General features: G+C 52.0%; 1 protein-coding gene across 2 annotated transcripts in view; it reads right to left on the minus strand.

Moving 5' to 3' along the window:
• Window positions 1–19: 19 nt before the first annotated feature.
• SNAP47 (synaptosome associated protein 47) overlaps window positions 20–20,384 on the minus strand; it is a 51,838-nt gene continuing 31,473 nt past the window's right edge. The window contains exons 4-5 of one of the 2 annotated variants that reach the window (XM_047857938.1): window positions 12,000–12,124; window positions 20–190 (exon numbers count right to left, since the gene is read on the minus strand). In XM_047857938.1, coding sequence (XP_047713894.1) covers window positions 44–190; window positions 12,000–12,124 — 272 coding nt within the window. In that variant the 3' untranslated portion in view covers window positions 20–43. The remainder of the gene's footprint in view (window positions 191–11,999; window positions 12,125–20,384) is intronic. The other variant, XM_047857947.1, reaches the window with a different exon arrangement.

The following is a 20,384-nucleotide window of genomic DNA, read 5'->3' on the forward strand; positions in this document are numbered from 1 at the left end:
AACAAAGCACTCAGGGAAGTGACTGTCATGCTTTCTTGTCCCTCTAAGTCAGTTTCTTTGCCCTCCGATTGTGCTTGTCGATGGTTAGGGTGGTCCGGTCCACGGCGGCGGTGATGTCATCCAGGGCCTCGTCCTGCCTCTCCAGCTCTGCCTCGGTGTCCAGGGCAAGACCCTTGAGTTTCCTCAGGATCTGCAAGAGAGGCACATGTGGCAGGGGGGGATGCCTTTCTTCAAACTCTCAAAAACAGTGTATCTTCCTGTCACGTTTATAGTGTTTAGGAAATGTTGTGAGTCAGTAGGGGTGATGAACACTTTGCCCTCCAGTCCTGGGTCTGGGTCTCAGCTGGGCCACTCAGCAGCATTGACCCCCAGGGCGGGCAGCAGGCTGGAGTTGACAATGCAGCCTGGGGTCTGTACAGTCACTGTCTTCAGTACCTGTCTGCACCCAAGGACCGAACCCAGACTAGCTGGAAACACAGGATTTACAAAGAAAAGCCAAACCACTTTCTCCTTTGTGTTTGAAACATTTCACATACAAAGCACCCAAGGGAGGTGAGATCGTGGAGCACAATCCTGCGGGCTGAGAGGGGAGGAGGGACGCTGACAGGCTGGATGGTGGCCCCTCACCCCATTTCTGTGGCTCAGTCACACGTCCAAAGTCTCACACGCTGTAAGAGCAGGCGTTTTACTGCAATTCTACTGAGACTACTTGCATTGTGAAAGGTACTTTAACTACGTGCGTGCTGAGCCTGGCTTTAAAACTTTAATATCCTCAAGCTGACAACAAAAAGGAATGATTTTAAGAGAAATCTTAATGACCAACTACCTGCAATAAATGTTAATGCCAGTTTCAGGGAAAGTCGGGTCAGGACAAAGGGCCTGCAGAATGTGAATCGTCGAGGAGCACGGGGTGCCTGTCTGCCCTCTCCCAGCGGGTCCATGGCCCGCAGATGACTTCTAAGTCCTTGGTCATGCAGGGACGAATGTCAGCAGTGACTAGCCCAGGGGACACAGCGGGGACCCCACAGGGCGCCATACCGCGCACTGATATCACCCCCACTGGCACCACCAGGTGACACCACAGCCTAGGACTGGCCACACCTCAGGGACAGCACACCAGTCCCCAGGTGACGTCTCGGGAGGCATCGCAAGAAGCCACCCTGCACTGCTGGCTGCCACACGAGGAAGAGAATGGAGGCAGGGAGGTGGCCGGGAGGATGAGCAGATCAGCTCCTTCCTCAGGAGCGGTGAGGCTGGAATGAGCTCACAAATGGGAGCAAGCTGTCAAAACTATAAAGCGCCATGTGAGGCGCGCCCGCCAAGTCCTGGAGGCTCAGCTGCAGGAGCACCGCGACAGCCTGCTTCGTGGAGGGGCCAGCGGTGAGGAGCACAGAGGTTGCTGTGACAGAGGCAGGCTGGGCCCCTCACCTCTCTGCGAGCCCAGCATCACCCCCGGGAGCCCCGTCCAGGCACGGAACAACAAATCCTGACCCGAGGTAGCAGGCTCAGACACCAGCCTTGCGCGCCCTCTGGGAGCCGCTGAGTCACTGGAAAAACTGGACGGAGCTCTGGAAAGTATACTGTGGGGTCAGTCGGCTCTGAGGGACGGGCTGGATGACCTAATACAGGAGGTCTTTTCCATCGCGTTCCTATGACCTCACATGGCTGAGGCCCAAACAGCACAATAAACAGTCACCGCTCAGCACCGTGTGAGGCAGGTCCCTCTCCCACCAACCACCCCTCCCAGCAGGCCTCCACCTTGAGTGCACCAACGCGGCGCTCCAGGAGGTATGCACACACCATGTCCCCGGCGGGCCGGCCTGTACTACCCATGTGCACCCTATTCCACACCCACGAGGGGACCCCCTGTGCTGGGCCATCTATGTCCCTGTCAACCCCACCAAGCATCTTCCAGGACCAGCAGGATCTGCACTGTGAGCAGGCACAGGTGCACCTGTGCTGATGGCATGGGCTTTTAGTAAGGCAGCTACTGGCCAGATCTCACTGGGCAAGCACACAGGACACAGAACTAGAAAAGGAAGTATGTTGTCCTGAACCCAAAACCAGCTGGTGCTGTCAGACAAGCACTGCTAGTAACGCTATGGCGCTTGAGCATCTGGCCTCCTTCCACCCCGTGCCCACACGCTCGCACAGACGTGTGACTCTGGGGGCTGAAGCACACACCCACGACCTCATCCCGGTCAGCCCAGATCTGGGTAAGGACTGTGGGTCCCCTGCCATGCACCCCAACTGGTCTCTAAGAGCCTTTAAACTAGCTGTGTCTCAAACCAGGCCCAGGAGCTTGCCCAAGACCCTAAGCTCAGGGCCAGTCAGTGCAGCCCTGATGTGATGAGCCCACAGGGATCATGGTGTGATGACCCAGGTCATAGCACTCACACAGCCATGCGAGGGGGTTAGGACGCAGGCCTGCTCTCGTAGCCCTGAGCAGCTATGGCAGATGTCTTGCCTATGGAGAGCCACAGCTGGGACTTGAAATTTTCTAACGTGCACATTTTCAACAGTAAAAACGGTAAGTATTATGACTGTCAACAATGCACCCTATTTTACCCCATCAAACCAAGATATTCTCACTTCAGCGTGAGGTCAACGCGAACAATGCTAACGAGACACATGCTTTCATCAATTGCTGAATGGTGTACTCCCAGCACACCTCAAGCTGGATAAGCCACACTTCCAGTGCTCGGCGGCCACATGTGGCCCATGGCCATCGTGCCAGGGAGCACAAGACCACCCCACCATGTGACAGCTCTCCCAACAGAGCCGCACCCCTTCGTGGCCCAGCGCATGCCTCTTGCCAGGATCCAGGACCGGCTGACTCGCCCGCAAACGCGGAGCATTCTGTTGAGTGTACAGTCCAAACACGGCACGTTCCTGTTGACTTGCTGGACTCTGAAAATGTCTCTCTGAGACGCCTTCTGTGCAGCCCGTGAGGATACCCTGGCCGGCCCGCCAAAACTGTGCTTGAAATGAACTGATACTGCAGAAATACGAGTGCCCTTTACAGCCACCATGTCTGCCAATAAAATTACTGAGGACACTGTCAGGCTAAGAATGAGCCTCGCATGCTGGTGTGGTGTTCTTTCCCTTTAAGAAAGGGGCTGGAGACACTAAGCGGCACCATGTGCATTCCACAGAACACAGGGTGGAAAGAATGGGGAGTAGCAAGTCTGGCCAAACCTGAACAGTTGTTACTGCTGTGGCCCAGGATGACAAGCTGTCTCGTCAGCAATGTCTCATGCTGCCAGTCTCTGAAGGATCAGCAGGCCGCTCAGAGGAGCCATCCCTGGGCACTGTCTCAACCCGGCTCCACGGCTCGTCCTCAGGTCCCTGCCCCAGTGACAAGCCATCTTCCTGGACACATGTGAACCTACACAGAAATGACCTGAGTAAAAGCGCACTGAGTTTTGGGAGGAAGCAACTTTTGTAAACTACAGAGAAACACACAGTGCACACAGCACAGGCGAGGCACAGACAGACACGAACAGGCACTGCCGGGAAAGCTCGGTCCCCTCCGGCAGGGCACTGGGCCCACTCGGCAGCTTCAACAACCAGGAGAGATGCCTGGATGGCTCGGGCCAGCAGCGGGTGGCGCCACGTGGTCCCCAGGGCAGGGAAGTTACTGTGCTCTCTCTGTACTGGCCATATGCCAGGATGGCTTGTACCTCCCGACACCACGGACCGCGAGATAGTGGCGCAGATGACACTCTCATTCTGTTTATAATAAATGATGGAAAAACAGCTCATCCAGCAAGGAAGGTCCACTTACAAACACGTGTGTTTCAATGTAAGCCCCTTACCACAAGCTGTCAAGGTGTGAGAATCAGAGGGAGGAGGCAGAGGCCCAGATCCGCTGTGAGCCTCCAGGGCCCTGGTTGTCCAGCCTCCGGCTCCGACCACGTCACTGTGGCAGGGGAGGGACACAGAGCACAGAAGGATGGACCTTAACGTGTGCACATCTGCAATGTGCTAACTCACCGTCTGAAGAAGAAAATGCCTTGTTCTGCCTCATGATAAAACCCCAGGATTCAGAGTACCACTACATCAATATTGAGTACCTAAAGTGAGTTTAGTATTAGTGAGACTGTCTGCCCTGATCTTGTTATTAAGCTGACTCACTGAAAAACTGTGAATTTTCTTGCAGTGAGAAATTAGTAACCATTTAAGAACAGAGCTGGGATAAATCAAGCTGTCTGCAAGTCCAAATAGTTCTTCCAGTTGGGGCCATTAATATGCTATAGAGAAGGTAAAGAGGGAAACACTGGCCTCCAGCACAGCCAAAGCTCTGGAGGCTGTAAAGAACATTCTAGGCTACGATCTGTCACATTCAACCCTCATAGACCACCCCCATGTCCCACCTCGTCCATTCTGCTGCATTCCTCGAGGCCCTGAGGGCTGTCTGTGGACAGCAGCACAGGGTTCTCTTCTAGGGAGGCCCCTCCTCAAGACCGCCTCCCTGTGCAGTGGGTGGAGAAGTGGACTCACCAGGATCCTATCCCGACAGTGAGACATGGGCAGCTGCGTTCAGGGATCCCTCAGCCCTGAAAGTGGGCCGACCGGCCTGTCCAACTCAGGGTCCAGGCAGGGCAGGCACACGGAACGCCGCCCAGGACTAGGGGGGCCCCGGGCACCAGCTTACCATCAGGTCACCATGGGATCCAAGTAGGACTCACCCCAGAATGCAAGAAAATAGAGGTAAAGGCCTAAGACCTGCATCCCACACGGAGACATGTTCAAGACCTAACTAGGGAAGGGTGTCCGTGTTCCTGGGCTGCAAGATGGCGGTACGTCCCAAAGTGACCTACACATTCACCACAATCCGTGTCAAATTTCCAGAAGCCTTTCTTCCTCCCCAGAAGGAGGAGGAATCTCCAATCTGTCTGGAATTGCAATGAGCCCTTCAGGGCCAAAGCAACCCTGGAGAAGGAGACTGAGGCAGGAGGACTCACAGCTCCCCACACCAGCGTGGGAAGGAGTGTGTGGAAAATACTACAGGAGGAGTGACCCTGCTACCTGGGAGTGGCAGTGGGGCCCAGACATACAGACACAGTGAATGCACACACGTGGGCCATCCACACACCGTGTACTTGGCTGCAGAAAGGAAAGTGCAGGTGCTTCAAGACCATCAGCCGGAAAGCTCAGTGCGCAGCGAGGAAAGCCTAGCGTGGATGGACACACAGGTGACTGCACCTGAAGGAGGTTCCCAGAGCAGGTGACCTCAAGGAGCAGCACAGGAGGGCCACGGCCGGGAGCTGACACTGTACGGGACTTGGACACAACCGCACACTTACATGATGAGTGTTCACTACAACAGCACACACAGGGTAAAGTGCTGAGGCGCGCCATCCTGAAATGTCTGCACTTTAAGGTGTGGGGTTCCCTTGGAGCTGAGGCAAGAGGAAAGCATACACTCCTGCCTGGCTCCCCCTGCTCCTGCCCTGCCCACCCCACCCCAGCCCCCGCTCCACCCTGCCCCCCCAGCTCCTACCCTCCCTCGTAATTGCTCCTGCCCTCCCAACCCCACCCCACGCTCCACCCTGCCCCCGCACCTCCTGTCCTCCCCACCCCACCCCACTCCACACTCCACCCTGCTCCCCGCCAGCTCCTGCCCCCCTCACTCTTGCTCCTGCCCTCAACCCAGGCTCTATAGCCCCTGCTCCTATTTCCCAATACCTGCTCCTGACCCTACCCACTCCTGCCGTCCCCTGTCCTGTGCTCCGCCCCCTCACCTCTGCTCCTGCCCCTGAGCTCCTTCCTCAAGCTCCTCTCTCCCATGCTACTCCCCTTTCCCCCCACCCCCACAACCATGCTCCTCCCTCCCTGAGCTCCTGTCTCTAGCACTCCTCCCTCCACACAGCCCAGCAGCTGCTCTAGTTGGGGCTGGCACATTCTAGAATCTGTCTGCTGCACTGCCTCCCCATCCACGTCTCCGGGGCAGTGGAAGGGGCACAACGCGTTCCCAACCACCCAGACTGCAAGGGAGCTGTCCCTCCTCAAAGCCCAGCTGCGTCCTGGCGATGCCCTGGGGCCGATCACCACAGCCAGCGATTTCAGGGGGCAGCTAGGAGGGAGGGCATGAAGCCGCAGCAGGCGGGCCAGAGCCAGGACCCTAGTTCCTAGTGCAAGGCCCATGCCAGGACGCCTGTCTTCTCACTGAGATGTCAACGGTCAAGGATGTCAGAGGTTTCCAAGGCTCTTCTTATGGTTTCACACAAGTGACACAGGACATGATGTCAGGGCATTTTTAATAACTTACAAAGTAACAGATACTGAAAAGAGGGGCCTAACTCACCAGTAGTATCTGGAATGGCATCAAAACCATAAATACGAGTGGCATCGTAACCCGCCGTACCCCACAAAGCAGCACTGCTTTTCCCATAAGTGATGAAAATGATTTGGAAGGGTTCAGGGGAAGATACAGGACAGTAAGAGAACGGGCAGGGGGAAGGGTAGAAACCTGAAATGAGTTCAGCACCCACTGCTCAAACATCAGCAGTCACTCCAAACAGCTCAGGGCACTGAATCCAGCCTCTTGGCCAGCAAGGACACCAGCAGTTCCCGTCCCCGAGCAGAGCCCAGTCCAGCAAGGTGCCTGCCTGCGCCAATGCCCCTCCATGATCTCACCGGGATCTCACATCCCGAGTCCTCACCCTGCACCCCCAGAAAGGGGACCGAGACCTCACAGCCTGGGTTCTCACCCTGCACCCCCAGAAAGGGGACCATGAGCTCACAGCCCAGGTCCTAACCCCTCACCCCCAGTATGGGGACTGTGACCTCACAGCCCGGGTTCTCATAACCCCACACTCCCAGTACGGGGACCATGACCTCATAGTGCGGGTCTTCACCCCACACCCTCAGAATGGGGACTGTGAGCTCACAGCCCAGGTCCTCACCCCGCACCCCCAGTACGGACACCGTGACCTCACAGCCCGGGTCCTCACCCTGTACCTCGAGAACGGGAACCGTGACCTCACAGCCCGGGTCCTCACCCCACACCCCTAGAACAGGGGCTGTGACCTCACAGTCTGGGTCCTCACCCCGCATCCCCAGTATGGGGACTGTGACCTCACAGCCCGGGTCCTCACCCCTCACGCCCAGTATGGGGACCGTGACCTCACAGCCCGGGTTCTCACCCCTCACCCCCAGTATGAGGACCGTGACCTCACAGCCCGGGTCCTCACCCCACACCCCCAGAATGGGGACCGAGACCTTACAGCCTGGGTCCTCACCCCACACCCTCAGAATGGGGACTGTGACCTCACAGCCTGGGTCCTCACCCTGCACCTCTAGAATGGGGACCATGAGCTCACAGCCCGGGTCCTCACCCTGTACCCCCAGAAAGGGGACCGTGTGCTCACAGCCTGGGTCCTCATCACCCCACACTCCCAGTACAGGGACTGTGACCTCACAGCCCGGGTCCTCACCCCCACCCCCAGAATGGGGACCGTGAGCTCACAGCCCAGGTCCTCACCCTGCACCCCCTGTTATAGGAAGGGCAGGAGCATCTGGTGAACCCTCCTTTGCCACGTTTGTGGCTACACGTCAGGCTGCGGTCCCTGTACCACGGTCAGCAGGGAAAGCTAGATCAGGAGCAGACAGGGCAGTGGGGGTTAAGACATGATGGAGAAAACTCCCAGCGAGGGGAGAACTGCATCCAGCAGGCAGCGGACACTGCTGTCCTGACAAACAGGCCGCAGTCCCAAGGCAGGAAAGGCCAGAGCATCAGACGCGAGACATGGTTCACGGCGCTCTGCCAAACCCGTCCAGGGAATCCGGTGCCTCTTCCAGTCCCCGTGGACAGTGGCCGCCGCGGTGAGAGCTGGCCCGCTGCGCTGAGCACACTGGCCCCGGGGAAACCACAGCCGGTCGTCTCTGTCAGCATCCGAACTGCTTTCCACGTAACAACTGTAACGGCATCTGCCACAGAAACCACAGCTGAACGGGAGGGGGGGTTGGGGGGGTGGGTCTTGCATTTCTGTTTTCCCCAGAAATTTACCTCATTCCTACTTTTGCTTGAGCTTCAACTACAGCTAAGAATTCTTGTCTAAATATGAAACATGTGTTTCACCTCTAGAGGACGAGGTCCTGTGGAGCTGGGCCCTCCCTGCAGGGGGGGAGGCAGCTGGCTGGTGCAGAGCCCTGCTCTCCTGCAGTGCTCCCCAGCCCCACTACCCAGGGGTCATTGCTTCCCCGCCCTGCAACTGGCGTCCTGACTCACGGCTTGGTCACCTGTGGACAACGGTCAGGACTAACCCCAGGGACGCAGTGTCTCATGGGGAAGGAGGGCACGGGAGCCCATCCTACTCACATCCTGACCTCCACCACCTAGGGAACAGACTGCTGGCTTGAAATTGGAAGGGGCCTTTCAAACCACATGGACGCCACCAGAACCAACAGATGAAATCCCTACACTTCCTATCAAAAAGTCACGCTCCTGCCTCGGCCTCAACACAACACAGTGGGATGCCTTCATAGGAGGGTGGGAGAGGGTCCCCGATCCCCCCAGCCTGAGGCCTGTGTGCTCTCATCCTCTCTCAGGAGAACGGGGACTTGTCTGTTATAGGATAAGGGTTTCTCAAGGCCTGAAGCTGTGTTCTGCAGTCAATACGCAGGTCACAAGGAGTAGTCAGTAACCTGCAGAATTTGTGGTTGCAGCTAGAAAGCAGCGTTCCTATGTGTCATTACTGAAAGTGACTAAGTTAGACCAGGGGAAAGAGTGACAGCTCATGCATATTTAAAATATCCCACAGCAAAGATGAATGCCTTTTTTCCAAGGAGGAAATGGCCCAGCTTAAAGGAGACCGTGCCTCTGCAGATGCATCAATAGGACTTCTTTAAAAACAGGTTTAAAAGACGAACGGTCTTCCTGTGTGCCCTGGAGGAAGAGTGAGGTGCCACTGACGGAATAGCCTCTCCAAAGCAGAGCCTGAGTCTGACAAAGTGTCTAGCTATGAACCAGGGAATCCAAGTTTTCTCTACAAATATACCATGAAGCGAACGGGAAGGGCAGAGAGAAGCTGTACACACGCAGGCGCTTTGCTGAGTGTCTTGCGTGGGGCCGCGTGCGGGTCCTGAGTGGCACAAACACACACACACCTCCCTGAACGCGAGGACTGATGTCTGGTGAACCCAGGTGAGCGTGGCAGGGTGTGGGGGTTTCTACCAGTTCTTACGTTCTACAGACGTGCACTGACACGTCTACGACGTGCACATGCACGATGTCTAGGCATTTGCTTCAAAATTACTTAAAAAGGAAAAAGTTAAATCACTACTGTCCAGCAATAACATAGGAAGACAAATTAAAATATTTCCATCTAATATTGTTTAAAGTTCTACTTCTGGACAAAAAGAGGCAAGAATCCAGTGTCAAGCCCTTGAGAGAAATGTGGGTGAGTGTGCTCAGTTGTACACACCCCTGTGGGGCACCTGCACACACACATACACACACACACGGACATACAGACATGCACACAGCACATGCACACACAGCACACACACAGATACATGCACAGCAGATGTACACATACACAGCACATGAACATACAACACACACACAGACATATACACGTGCACAGCACATGCACACACATGCAGACATACACAGACACATACAGCAAATGTACACACACCACACGCAAAGCACATGCACCCAGACATACACAGATACACAGAGTACATGCACACATACACAGACATACACACACACAGCACATGCACACACAGCACACACACGGACATATACACACGGCACAGCACATGCACACATATGCAGACATACACAGCACATGCACACACACCACACACACAGCACATGCACACAGACATACACACATGCAGAGTACATGCACACATACATGGACACACAGACATACACACACACAGCAAACACATGGACACACACAGCACATGTACACATAGCACACACAGAGATGCATGCACAGTACATGCACATACAGAACACACACGGACATACACAGACACACAGCACACGAACACACAGACAGACGCAGAGTACATGCACACACATGCAGACATACACATACACATGCACAGCACATGCACACACAGCACACATACAGATATACACATAGGCACGGCACATGCACACACACCACACGCACAGCACATGCACAGAGACATACACAGACACACGCAGAGTACATGCACACACACAGCCCACACACATACAGACACATGCACACATAACCACACACACAGACGCATGCACAGCACATGCACACACAGAACACACGCAGACATACACAGACACCCACACAGCATACACACAGACACATGCACAGCACATGCACACACAGAACACACACAGACATACACATACACATGCGTAGCACACACACATGTAGACATACACATACACACACAAAGCACATGCACACACAGACACACATGGACATAGACACATACACAGCACTCTCACACAGAGCACACACACGGACATACAGACACATGCACAGCACGTGCACACACACACACAGCACATGCACACACAGCACACACACGGACATATACACACGGCACAGCACATGCACACATATGCAGACATACACAGCACATGCACACACACCACACACACAGCACATGCACACAGACATACACACATGCAGAGTACATGCACACATACATGGACACACAGACATACACACACACAGCAAACACATGGACACACACAGCACATGTACACATAGCACACACAGAGATGCATGCACAGTACATGCACATACAGAACACACACGGACATACACAGACACACAGCACACGAACACACAGACAGACGCAGAGTACATGCACACACATGCAGACATACACATACACATGCACAGCACATGCACACACAGCACACATACAGATATACACATAGGCACGGCACATGCACACACACCACACGCACAGCACATGCACAGAGACATACACAGACACACGCAGAGTACATGCACACACACAGCCCACACACATACAGACACATGCACACATAACCACACACACAGACGCATGCACAGCACATGCACACACAGAACACACGCAGACATACACAGACACCCACACAGCATACACACAGACACATGCACAGCACATGCACACACAGAACACACACAGACATACACATACACATGCGTAGCACACACACATGTAGACATACACATACACACACAAAGCACATGCACACACAGACACACATGGACATAGACACATACACAGCACTCTCACACAGAGCACACACACGGACATACAGACACATGCACAGCACGTGCACACACACACACAGCACATGCACACACACATACACAGACATATGCACAGCACATGTACACACAGCCTATACACAGACACATGCACACACACCATATACACAGATGCATGGATAGCACATGCACACACACGTGGACATACATAGATACACACAGCACACGCACACAGACGTATGCACAGCACATGCACACATACAGCCCACACATGGACATAGACACATGCACACACATGTGGACATACACATACACACACAGCACATGCACACACAGACACACATGGACCTACAGACACACAGCACATTCACACAGAGTACACACATGGACAGACACACACACAGCATATGCACACACAGCCCACACACGGACATACACAGACACATGCATACACACCACACACGCAGTACAGGCACACACAGACACACGCAAAGCACATGCACATATACAGACACACGCAGAGCACACACACACAGTGCACACAAACACAGTACACATGTATGCACATATCTGCACATGTACAACAGGCAGGAGCGGCCACAGGCAGACCGTGTGTGTACAGGCCCACTGGCGTGTCTGCACGTCACCAAGTGCAAGGACCCAGAACAAGCACCACTCTTTCTCTGCTCTCTGCATCTGCAGAGAGCAAGATGCACGGTGGCCCATGTACACCAGCAGGGAGATGTCTGCAGGCGCCACGGCACCGGGAGCGCACATTACCTGTCTCAGTTCCTGGGCGTCCCCCTCGGAAATGAACGGCTGGGTCGTCTGCAGCTGGAGTGGCTGGCCGTCCTGGCTGCCTGGGCAGGGCTCGTGGTGCACGGCCCGGTCCATCAGCCCAGACGCTGGAAAGGAAAGTCAAACAGCCGTGACATCTTCCTGGAGGTGCGAATGACCCAAGAACATTCAGAACTTTACACGGACTGATGTTGAGGGCTCGAGGGCCATCAGGGCTCTCTCACACACGCACTGGTCCACAGCCTCTGTGCCTGCTGGGGAGGTGGGTGTGGCAGGGCCCTGTCCCTGAGCTCTGCTACGCTGGGCTGGGTGGGGGCTGCCTGAGCCTCACTCCCACCCCAGGTCCACGCTGCTCCCTTAGCCTTGCTCTGACTGGAGAGTCAAGGTCTGGTTCTGTGGCTAACATCTGAAGAAAGGCCCACGAGTGGTCGTTATCCTTCTCTGGGGGAAAAGACCATACGTTTGGAGTATCAGATGTACCATGTGCTGACCCCTGGTGAAACGCCCAGGAAATCCCCTGCTGGAAACTGCAGCACCGAGTCTTACCCCACACAACGCTGTGGTTCTCCAGAGCACAGGAAATGGCCAGCAGCTTGGGCCAAGCAAAGCTGAGTGTGCAGCCGCGCCGAGCTGGGGGTGAGTCAGAGCGCTACATGTGGCCCGGCACTGCTCAGGGGTGTCTCCCGTCCCCTAACACCTGCGCCCGGTGAACTCCTGAGGAGCGGAAGGGCAGACAGGCCCTCCTGTGGGGTGCAACCAACCGCCATCTGCAGCCCTGGGGCATCAGTCAGGGTCTGTAGTCTGCCCTTCTCCATCATGCAAAGCATCCAGGTACGTGGCATAGCCACGTTTATTTTTGGGAGCTGCAGAGCAGAAAGTGCACAGGACGAGAGTCAGCTGTTTGGATGCCAGCATCTCTGGCTTCTGTGGGACAGGAGGCGCAGAAGGGCCACCCCAGAGGTGGTGAGCAGTCATCATAGCAGCCGGATGAACGCACAGTCAGGAAAGGAAGAAGGATGCTGGTCTGGGGCGAGCTCCACACATACACAGACTCCTCTGCTACTTGAGTTTCTCCACATAACTCTTACACAGTCATCCTCCCTGAGGAGCAAAGGAAGCACGGCCTCGTCCAGGACAAGTGCAGGCTGGGTGAGGACAAGACACAGGTTTCTCAGGGTCCTGCAGAGGAAAGGGGCCCAGGCCACACAGAGAGCACTCAGGAATGCATGGGCAGAGCGGGGGCTGCGTGGAGGCAAGACCCTGGGTCTTGGCTGGCCTCTGCTGGAGGAAGCCCTGTGCAGGTGTGTGCATACCGTGTGTGTGTCCCATGAGTAGTGGGTCCATGGAGAACACCACACCCTCATCCAGGGGGTCCAAATGTCCTCCCAGAAAAAACCATGCACACACATCAGGTTTTCTACTCCATTCTTTAAAAAAAAAAAAAAAAAAAAAAAAAAAAAAAGCCGGGGCACCTGGGTGGCTCAGTCAGTTGAACATCCAACTCTTGATTTCAGTTCAGGTCATGACCTTGTGGTTTGTGAGTTTGAGCCCCATGTCAGGCTCTGCGCTGACAGTGTAGAGCCTACCTGGGATTCTCTCTCTCTCTCTCTCTCTCTCTCTCTCTCTGTCTCTCTCAAAAGAAATAAACATTTTTAATAAAATAAATGCTGACTGCAACCAGTGAAATTGCTTTCGCAACCTGTGTTCTAAAATCTCCAAAGCCCCATCCTCCTCCAACTTCCTCAGGGCTTTTAATTAGCAAGGAACTTTCCATAGGCCGCAATTCAGTGCTGTTTGGCCTTAACGTGATCAAAGATGTCACCACCTACAATGTTACATAACGAAAAGCACTTTTCTGAAGTGGGCCACAGAAAAGCAGCATCAGAGCCCGGCTGGAAGAATGGAGGCCAAAACAGAAAACCTGGTCTACAGCTGTTATTGAACTAAAAGAAAGCCAGCTGACACACGTGATGTCACAGAGTTATCAGTGAGAACACAGTGAGTGCAGTTCTATGGCAAATTTCTTCCTCGGTGTCCACTCCCCGGTCCCCCGGGGCTCCCGTCCCACATCACACCGACGTGTCCCCCACCTTGGTCACACCAGCAGCAACCACCTTTCCTCATCACCTGTCCCAGCATCACTCCACCTGCACACCGGCAGTCCCGTGCCGCCCCTGCACTCTCCAGCTGGGCCTCTCCAGCCGGCGTGTCCAAGACTGCAGCCCACGGGGCCCAACACTGTGTGCCTCCACCGCTGCTCACACACCTGCAGCTATATTCTAGAGGGCTTGCTGACCTCTTCTGAATGTGTAACAAAAGGGGTTTTTACTTAACCAGAAAGCCGAAACAGAGAATTTTTCTTCCTGGAATATACTAAGTCAGGGCTATTTTTCATGAAGAGCTATGGGGTCAGCAGATCCACACAGAGCTTAGCACCCCCGTGCTCTGTACTGAGACCTGAGTCACTGACTCAGTGACTTCAATGCTCTGAAATATCTCCGAAGAAAAATCAATTTCAGTACAAAATAGTTTCTGTCTCTGAAGTCATTAATTATCTCAGTTAAACAGAATCAGCACAAATCGTTCAAGGTACAAGGGAATGTACGGATGATTTCACTTTCTAGGAACGACGACTGGGCTGGGAGGGGCAGCTGTGGACGCACACCTGGCCTCACTGTGTGCCCAGAGCAGGCCCAGCAGCTGCACCTGGGAGCAGAGCAGAGCCTCCAGAGGTCATTCTCCTTGTCCCTGGGACCCCAACACCTCAACGATGGCTGAGGGATGGGCCCAGAGAACATCAGAGGATGCTCCCACCCCTGCTTACGCAGGAAGCACAGGACAGAGAGTGGAAACGAGGGAAACAGCAGTCTCCACTAACTACAACCACAACACCGTACTCTGCAAACGTGAAAAACTATAGAGCACACAGCTCGGACCCATGGGTCCTTGGAGGGGATCAAGTGGGTCAGAGCCACACAGCTTCCAGGGGGTCCACTGGGGTCAGGGAGTACCTGTGTCCTAGTAACCACACAGGGAGGGTATATGTGGTAGCATGGTTCCCGTGGCCTAGAGACCACACGGGTGAGGGTCTGTCTGTGATCACTGTGGTCCCTGCGCCCTGGGATCAGGACTCTACCACCTGGAGCCAGAGTCTTAAATGAGCGATCCTCCACAGGGACATTACTGTCACACAGATGTATGTACTGTTAGACACCCGGGCCCGTCCTGGGTGCTGGAGATGCGGTCATTAAGGTCTGGTCCGGAGCACATGTCCCAGTGTGGAAGCAGGACAGCCAAGGGGGCACTGAGGGCAGGCGTTGGGTAAGATCTCCATTTGGTGAGTGAGCAGGTGACCAGGGCCTCTTAAATAGGCAGTCAGAGAAGGTGACCAGTTGGCAAAGATGAAAGTAAGTACCCAAAACTCTGTAAAACACTATGCATGGGCCTTGCTCTTAAGTCCTCCTGAAACCTGTCAGCCCAAGATCATGAGACAACATAAGACAACGTGCCAACCTCCACACAGACACATCCCATGGGACACCACACGCGGTTGGGGACAGCAGGCGTGAGGGAATGTGGACAAAACGCGGACTTGGGAGAGCGACAGTGTGTGAGCATCGCTTCGTCAGGGGAATCGGTGTCTGAGACACGGGGACTCTGTACCCTCCTCACAGCTTGTCCCCAAGCTGGAAGCTAGGCAAACACAGCAGTTTTTCCACTGCTTTCCCCCAAGGTGGACGCTGCCCACCTGTGTTGTCCGGGCTCCCGAAGCCCCTGGAGACACCTTGGGCCGGCCGGGCCGCTGGCTGGGCCGCCTACACTGCACAGGATTGCAGAGATCTCCGGGAAGTTCCTCTGGGTCCCGTGACTACACTGCCACCTTCTGGCCACAGGCTCTATCACAACAGCAGCTGGAGATGTCCAGCCATGGTCTCCACCTCAGGTGCTGCAGCCAACAGCAGAGACACACAGCAAGTCAGACACCACTCTGCTCACAACTGGGGCCTGTAGCTCCTTCCCCAGCTCCCTCCTCACCACCTGCAGAAGCTCACAGGCAGGCAGGGTGGCCTCCCCAAGGGAGGACTCCATGTCTTAATCTGCACAGGCTGATGTTAGCCCTAAGGTGAAAACTCATGTGTCATCCTGATATGGCTCCACTCACTCCACGAACACAGGCCCCATCACTCAATCCAACCCGAATCTGGACCTTGCTCGGGAGGTGTGTGCGGACATGGCTGACGGTAGGTGACTGTGGCTTCCCTGAGGAGGAAGACGTCTGGCCCGTGGTCAGCAGCCCTGGCTGGTGCCCTTCCTGATCCAAACCCTGGCCGCAGGGTTCTGGCCCCTGAGCCATGTCCTGTCTCTGAAGACGCCAGCTCTAACAGAAAGCCCACGAACCACGAATGTGGTGGAGCCCCACGAGAACAAGGGCTGTGGGTGCCCAGCACCATGTCCTTGGTCTCCCCTCACTGCCCAGGCCCCTTGGGTCAGGGTCTTATGCTGGCTCATACTGCTCACCCTCCTTGGCCTTGTCATGGGCTTCTAAGTCTGGCCTTGAGAGAGGGGCCAAAGAAAAATCTGGGAGCACCAAGAAAATACATTTTTTAAAAATGTTTTATTGTTATTTGAGAGAGAGAGAGAGCACACATGCGAGCAAGGGAGGAGCAGAGAGAGAGGGAGACCCAGAATCTGAAATAGGTTCCGGGCTCTGTCAGAAGCAAGCCTGACATGGGACTCGAACCCATGAGCCACAAGATCACGACTTGAGCTGAAGTTGGATGCTCAACCAACCAAGCCACCTAGGTGCACCAAAAAAATACGTTTTTTAAATTAAGTTTTTACGTTAACATTCCCAATGTCTTGGTATTTATGGGACCAGGTCTATTTTTAAGCACATTTCTTCTTGAAACTTCCATTTAGAATAACATCACAATATTCATGTGTTAGGGAAATTGATTATACATTAGCACTGAAATCAATCACTTCAGAGAAAAAAGAAACCAGGACAGTAAAAACATGTCTCTTACTTTAACAGACACCTGGCAATCAAAGTTAATAAGGAAGGACTACTGGCCTGTCAGAAAAATTGCTATATTATAGAAGTAAGATCACATATAACACCAGTATTATAAAATACGATACTTTATGACTCTGGGATTTCTTAAGCTGGACTCAAAAACAAACTGAAGGGGAAACATGGTGGATGTGACCACAGCAACATTAAACATTTCTGTGGTGGAAAATGACCATCTGGGAGAGGTACTGGTAGCCCCTGAAGTCAACAAGGGATACATATCTACAACAAATAAGGTGCTACTACAGATCAAATGAAGAAACAGCACGGTAGAAAAACAAACGGGATAGGCAGTCCACAGAGACAAACCTGTGAGGCCACAAAACAAATAAAAGGTGTGAGACACGCCTTCTCACAATCATTCACAGAGACAAAAATACAGACTAAAGACATGGGGCGCCTGGGTGGCTTAGTCGGTTAAGCATCCAACTTTAGCTAGGGTCATGATCTCACGATTTGTGAGTTCAAGCCCTGCGTCCGGCTCTGTGCTGACAGCTCAGAGTCTGGAGCCTGCTTCTGATTCTGTGTCTCCCTCTCTCTGCCCCGCCCCTGCTCACGCTCTGTCTCTCAAAAATAAATAAATGTATCCCACTCGATCATGGTGAATAATTCTTTTTATATGCTGTTGAATTCAATTTGCTAGTATCTTGTTGAGAATTTTTGCATCCATATTCATCAGGGATATTGCCCTGTAGTTCTTTTTCTACTGGGTCTCTGGTTTGGAAATCAAAGTAATGCTGGCTTCATAGAATGAGTCTGGAAGTTTGCCTTCCTTTTCTATTTTTTTGAACAGCTTGAGAAGGATAGGTATTATCTCTGCTTTAAAAGTCTGGTAGAATTCCCCAGGGAAACCATCTGGTCCCGGATTCTTATTTGTTGGAAGATTTTTGATAACTGATTCAATTTCTTCGCTGGTTATGGGTCTGTTCAAGTTTTCTATTTCTTCCTGTTTGAGTTTTGGAAGTGTGTGGGTGCTTAGGAATTTGTCTATTTCTTCCAGGTTGTCCAGTATGTTGGCATATAATTTTCATAGTATTCCCCGATAATTGCTTGTATTTCTGAGGGATTGGTTGTAATAATTCCATTTTCATTCATGATTTTATCCAATTTTTTTTAAAGTTTATTTATTTTTGAGACAGAGAGAGACACAGCATGAAGAGGGGAGGGGAGAGAGAGAGGGAGACACAAAATCTGAAACAGGCTCCAGGCTCTGAGCTGTCAGCACAGGTCCCGACACAGGGCTCGAACTCACGGACTGTGAGATCATGACCTGAGCCAAAGTCAGCCGCTTAACCGACTGAGCCACCCAGGCTCCCCCATGATTTTATCTGTTTGGGTCCTCTCCCTTTTCTTTTTGAGAAGCCTGGCTAGAGGTTTATCAATTTTGTTAATTTTTTCAAAAAAACCAACTCTTGGTTTCATTGATCTGCTCTACAGTTTTTTTTAGATTCTATGTTGTTTATTTCTGCTCTGATCTTTATTATTTCTCTTCTTCTTCTGGGTTTGGGGTGTATTTGCTGCTCTGCTTCTATTTCCTTTAGGTGTGCTGTTAGATTTTGTATTTGGGATTTTTCTTCTTTCTTGAGATAGGCCTGCATTGCAATGTATTTTCCTTTCAAGACTGCCTTCACTGTTTCCCAAAGCGTTTGGATTGTTGTATGTTCATTTTCATTTGTTTCCATATATTTTTAAATTTCTTCTCTAATTGCCTGGTTGACCCATTCATTCTTTAGTAGGGCGTTTTTAACCTCCATGCTTTTGGAGGTTTTCCAGACTTTTTCCTGTGGTTGATTCCAAGTTTCATAGCATTGTGGTCTGAAAGTGTGCATGGTGTGATCTCAATTCTTTTATACTTATGAAGGGCTGTTTTGTGACCCAGTATGTGATCTATCTTGCAGAATGTTCAATGTGCACTTGAGAAGAAAGTATATTCTGTTGCTTTGGGATACAGAGTTCTAAATATATCTGTGAAGTTCATCTGATCCAATGTATCAATCAGGGCCCTTGTTTCTTTATTGATCCTGTGTCTAGATGATTTATCCATTGCTGTAAGTGGGGTATTAAAATCCCCTGCAATTACCACATTCTCAATAAGGTTGATTATGTTTGTGATTAATGGGCTGCAGGGCTGGTTCAACATTTGCAAATCAATCAATGTGATACATCACATTAATAAAAGAAAAGAACCATATGATCCTGTCAATTGATGCAGAAAAAGCATTTGACAAAATTCAGCATCCTTTCTTAATAAAAACCCTCGAGAAAGTCAGGGTAGAAGGAACATATTTAAACATCATAAAAGCCATTTATGTAAAGCCCACAGCTAATATCATCCTCAATGGGAAAAACTGAGAGCTTTCCCCCTGAGATCAGGAACACGACAGGGATGTCCACTGTCACCGCTATTGTTTAACATAGTGTTGGAAGTTCTAGCATCAGCAATCAGACAACAAAATGAAATCAAAGGCATCAAAATTGGCAAAGATGAAGTTAAGCTTTCACTTTTTGCAGATGACATGATATTGTATACGGAAAACCCAACAGACTCCACCAAAAGGCTGCTAGAACTGATAACATGAATTCAGCAAAGTCGCAGGATACAAAAGTAATGTACAGAAATCAGTTGCATTCTTATCCACTAATAATGAAGCAACAGAAAGACAAATAAAGAAACTAATCCCATTCACAATTGCACCAAGAATCACAAAATACCTAGGAATAAGCCCTAACCAAAGATGTTAAAAGATCTGTATGCTGAAAACTATAGAAAGCTTATGAAGGAAATTAAAGAAGATACAAAGAAATGGAAAAACCTTCCATGCTCATGGATCTGAAGAATAAATATTGTTAAAATGGCAACACTACCAAAGCAATCTACACATTCAATGCAATCCCAATCAAAATTGCACCAGCATTCTTCTAGAAGCTAGAACAAGCAATCCTAAAATTTGTATGGGACCACAAAAGATCCCTAATAGCTAAAGTAATACTGAAGAAGAAGACCAAAGCAGGAGGCATCACAATCCCAGACTTCAGCCTCTACTACAAAGCTGTCATCATCAATACAGCATGGTGTTGGTACAAAAACAGACACATAACCAATGGAATAGAATACAGACTCCAGAATTGGACCCACAAAAGGATGGCCAACTAATCTTTGGCAAAGCAGGAAAGAATATCCAATGGAAAAAAGACAGTCTCTTTAAGAAATGGTGCTAGGAGAACTGGACAGCAACGTGCAGAAGGATGAAACTAGACCACTTTCTTACACCATTCACAAAAATAAACTCGAA

This window comes from Prionailurus viverrinus, chromosome A1, assembly GCF_022837055.1.
Source record: "Prionailurus viverrinus isolate Anna chromosome A1, UM_Priviv_1.0, whole genome shotgun sequence".
NCBI classification, from domain to species: domain Eukaryota; kingdom Metazoa; phylum Chordata; class Mammalia; order Carnivora; family Felidae; genus Prionailurus; species Prionailurus viverrinus.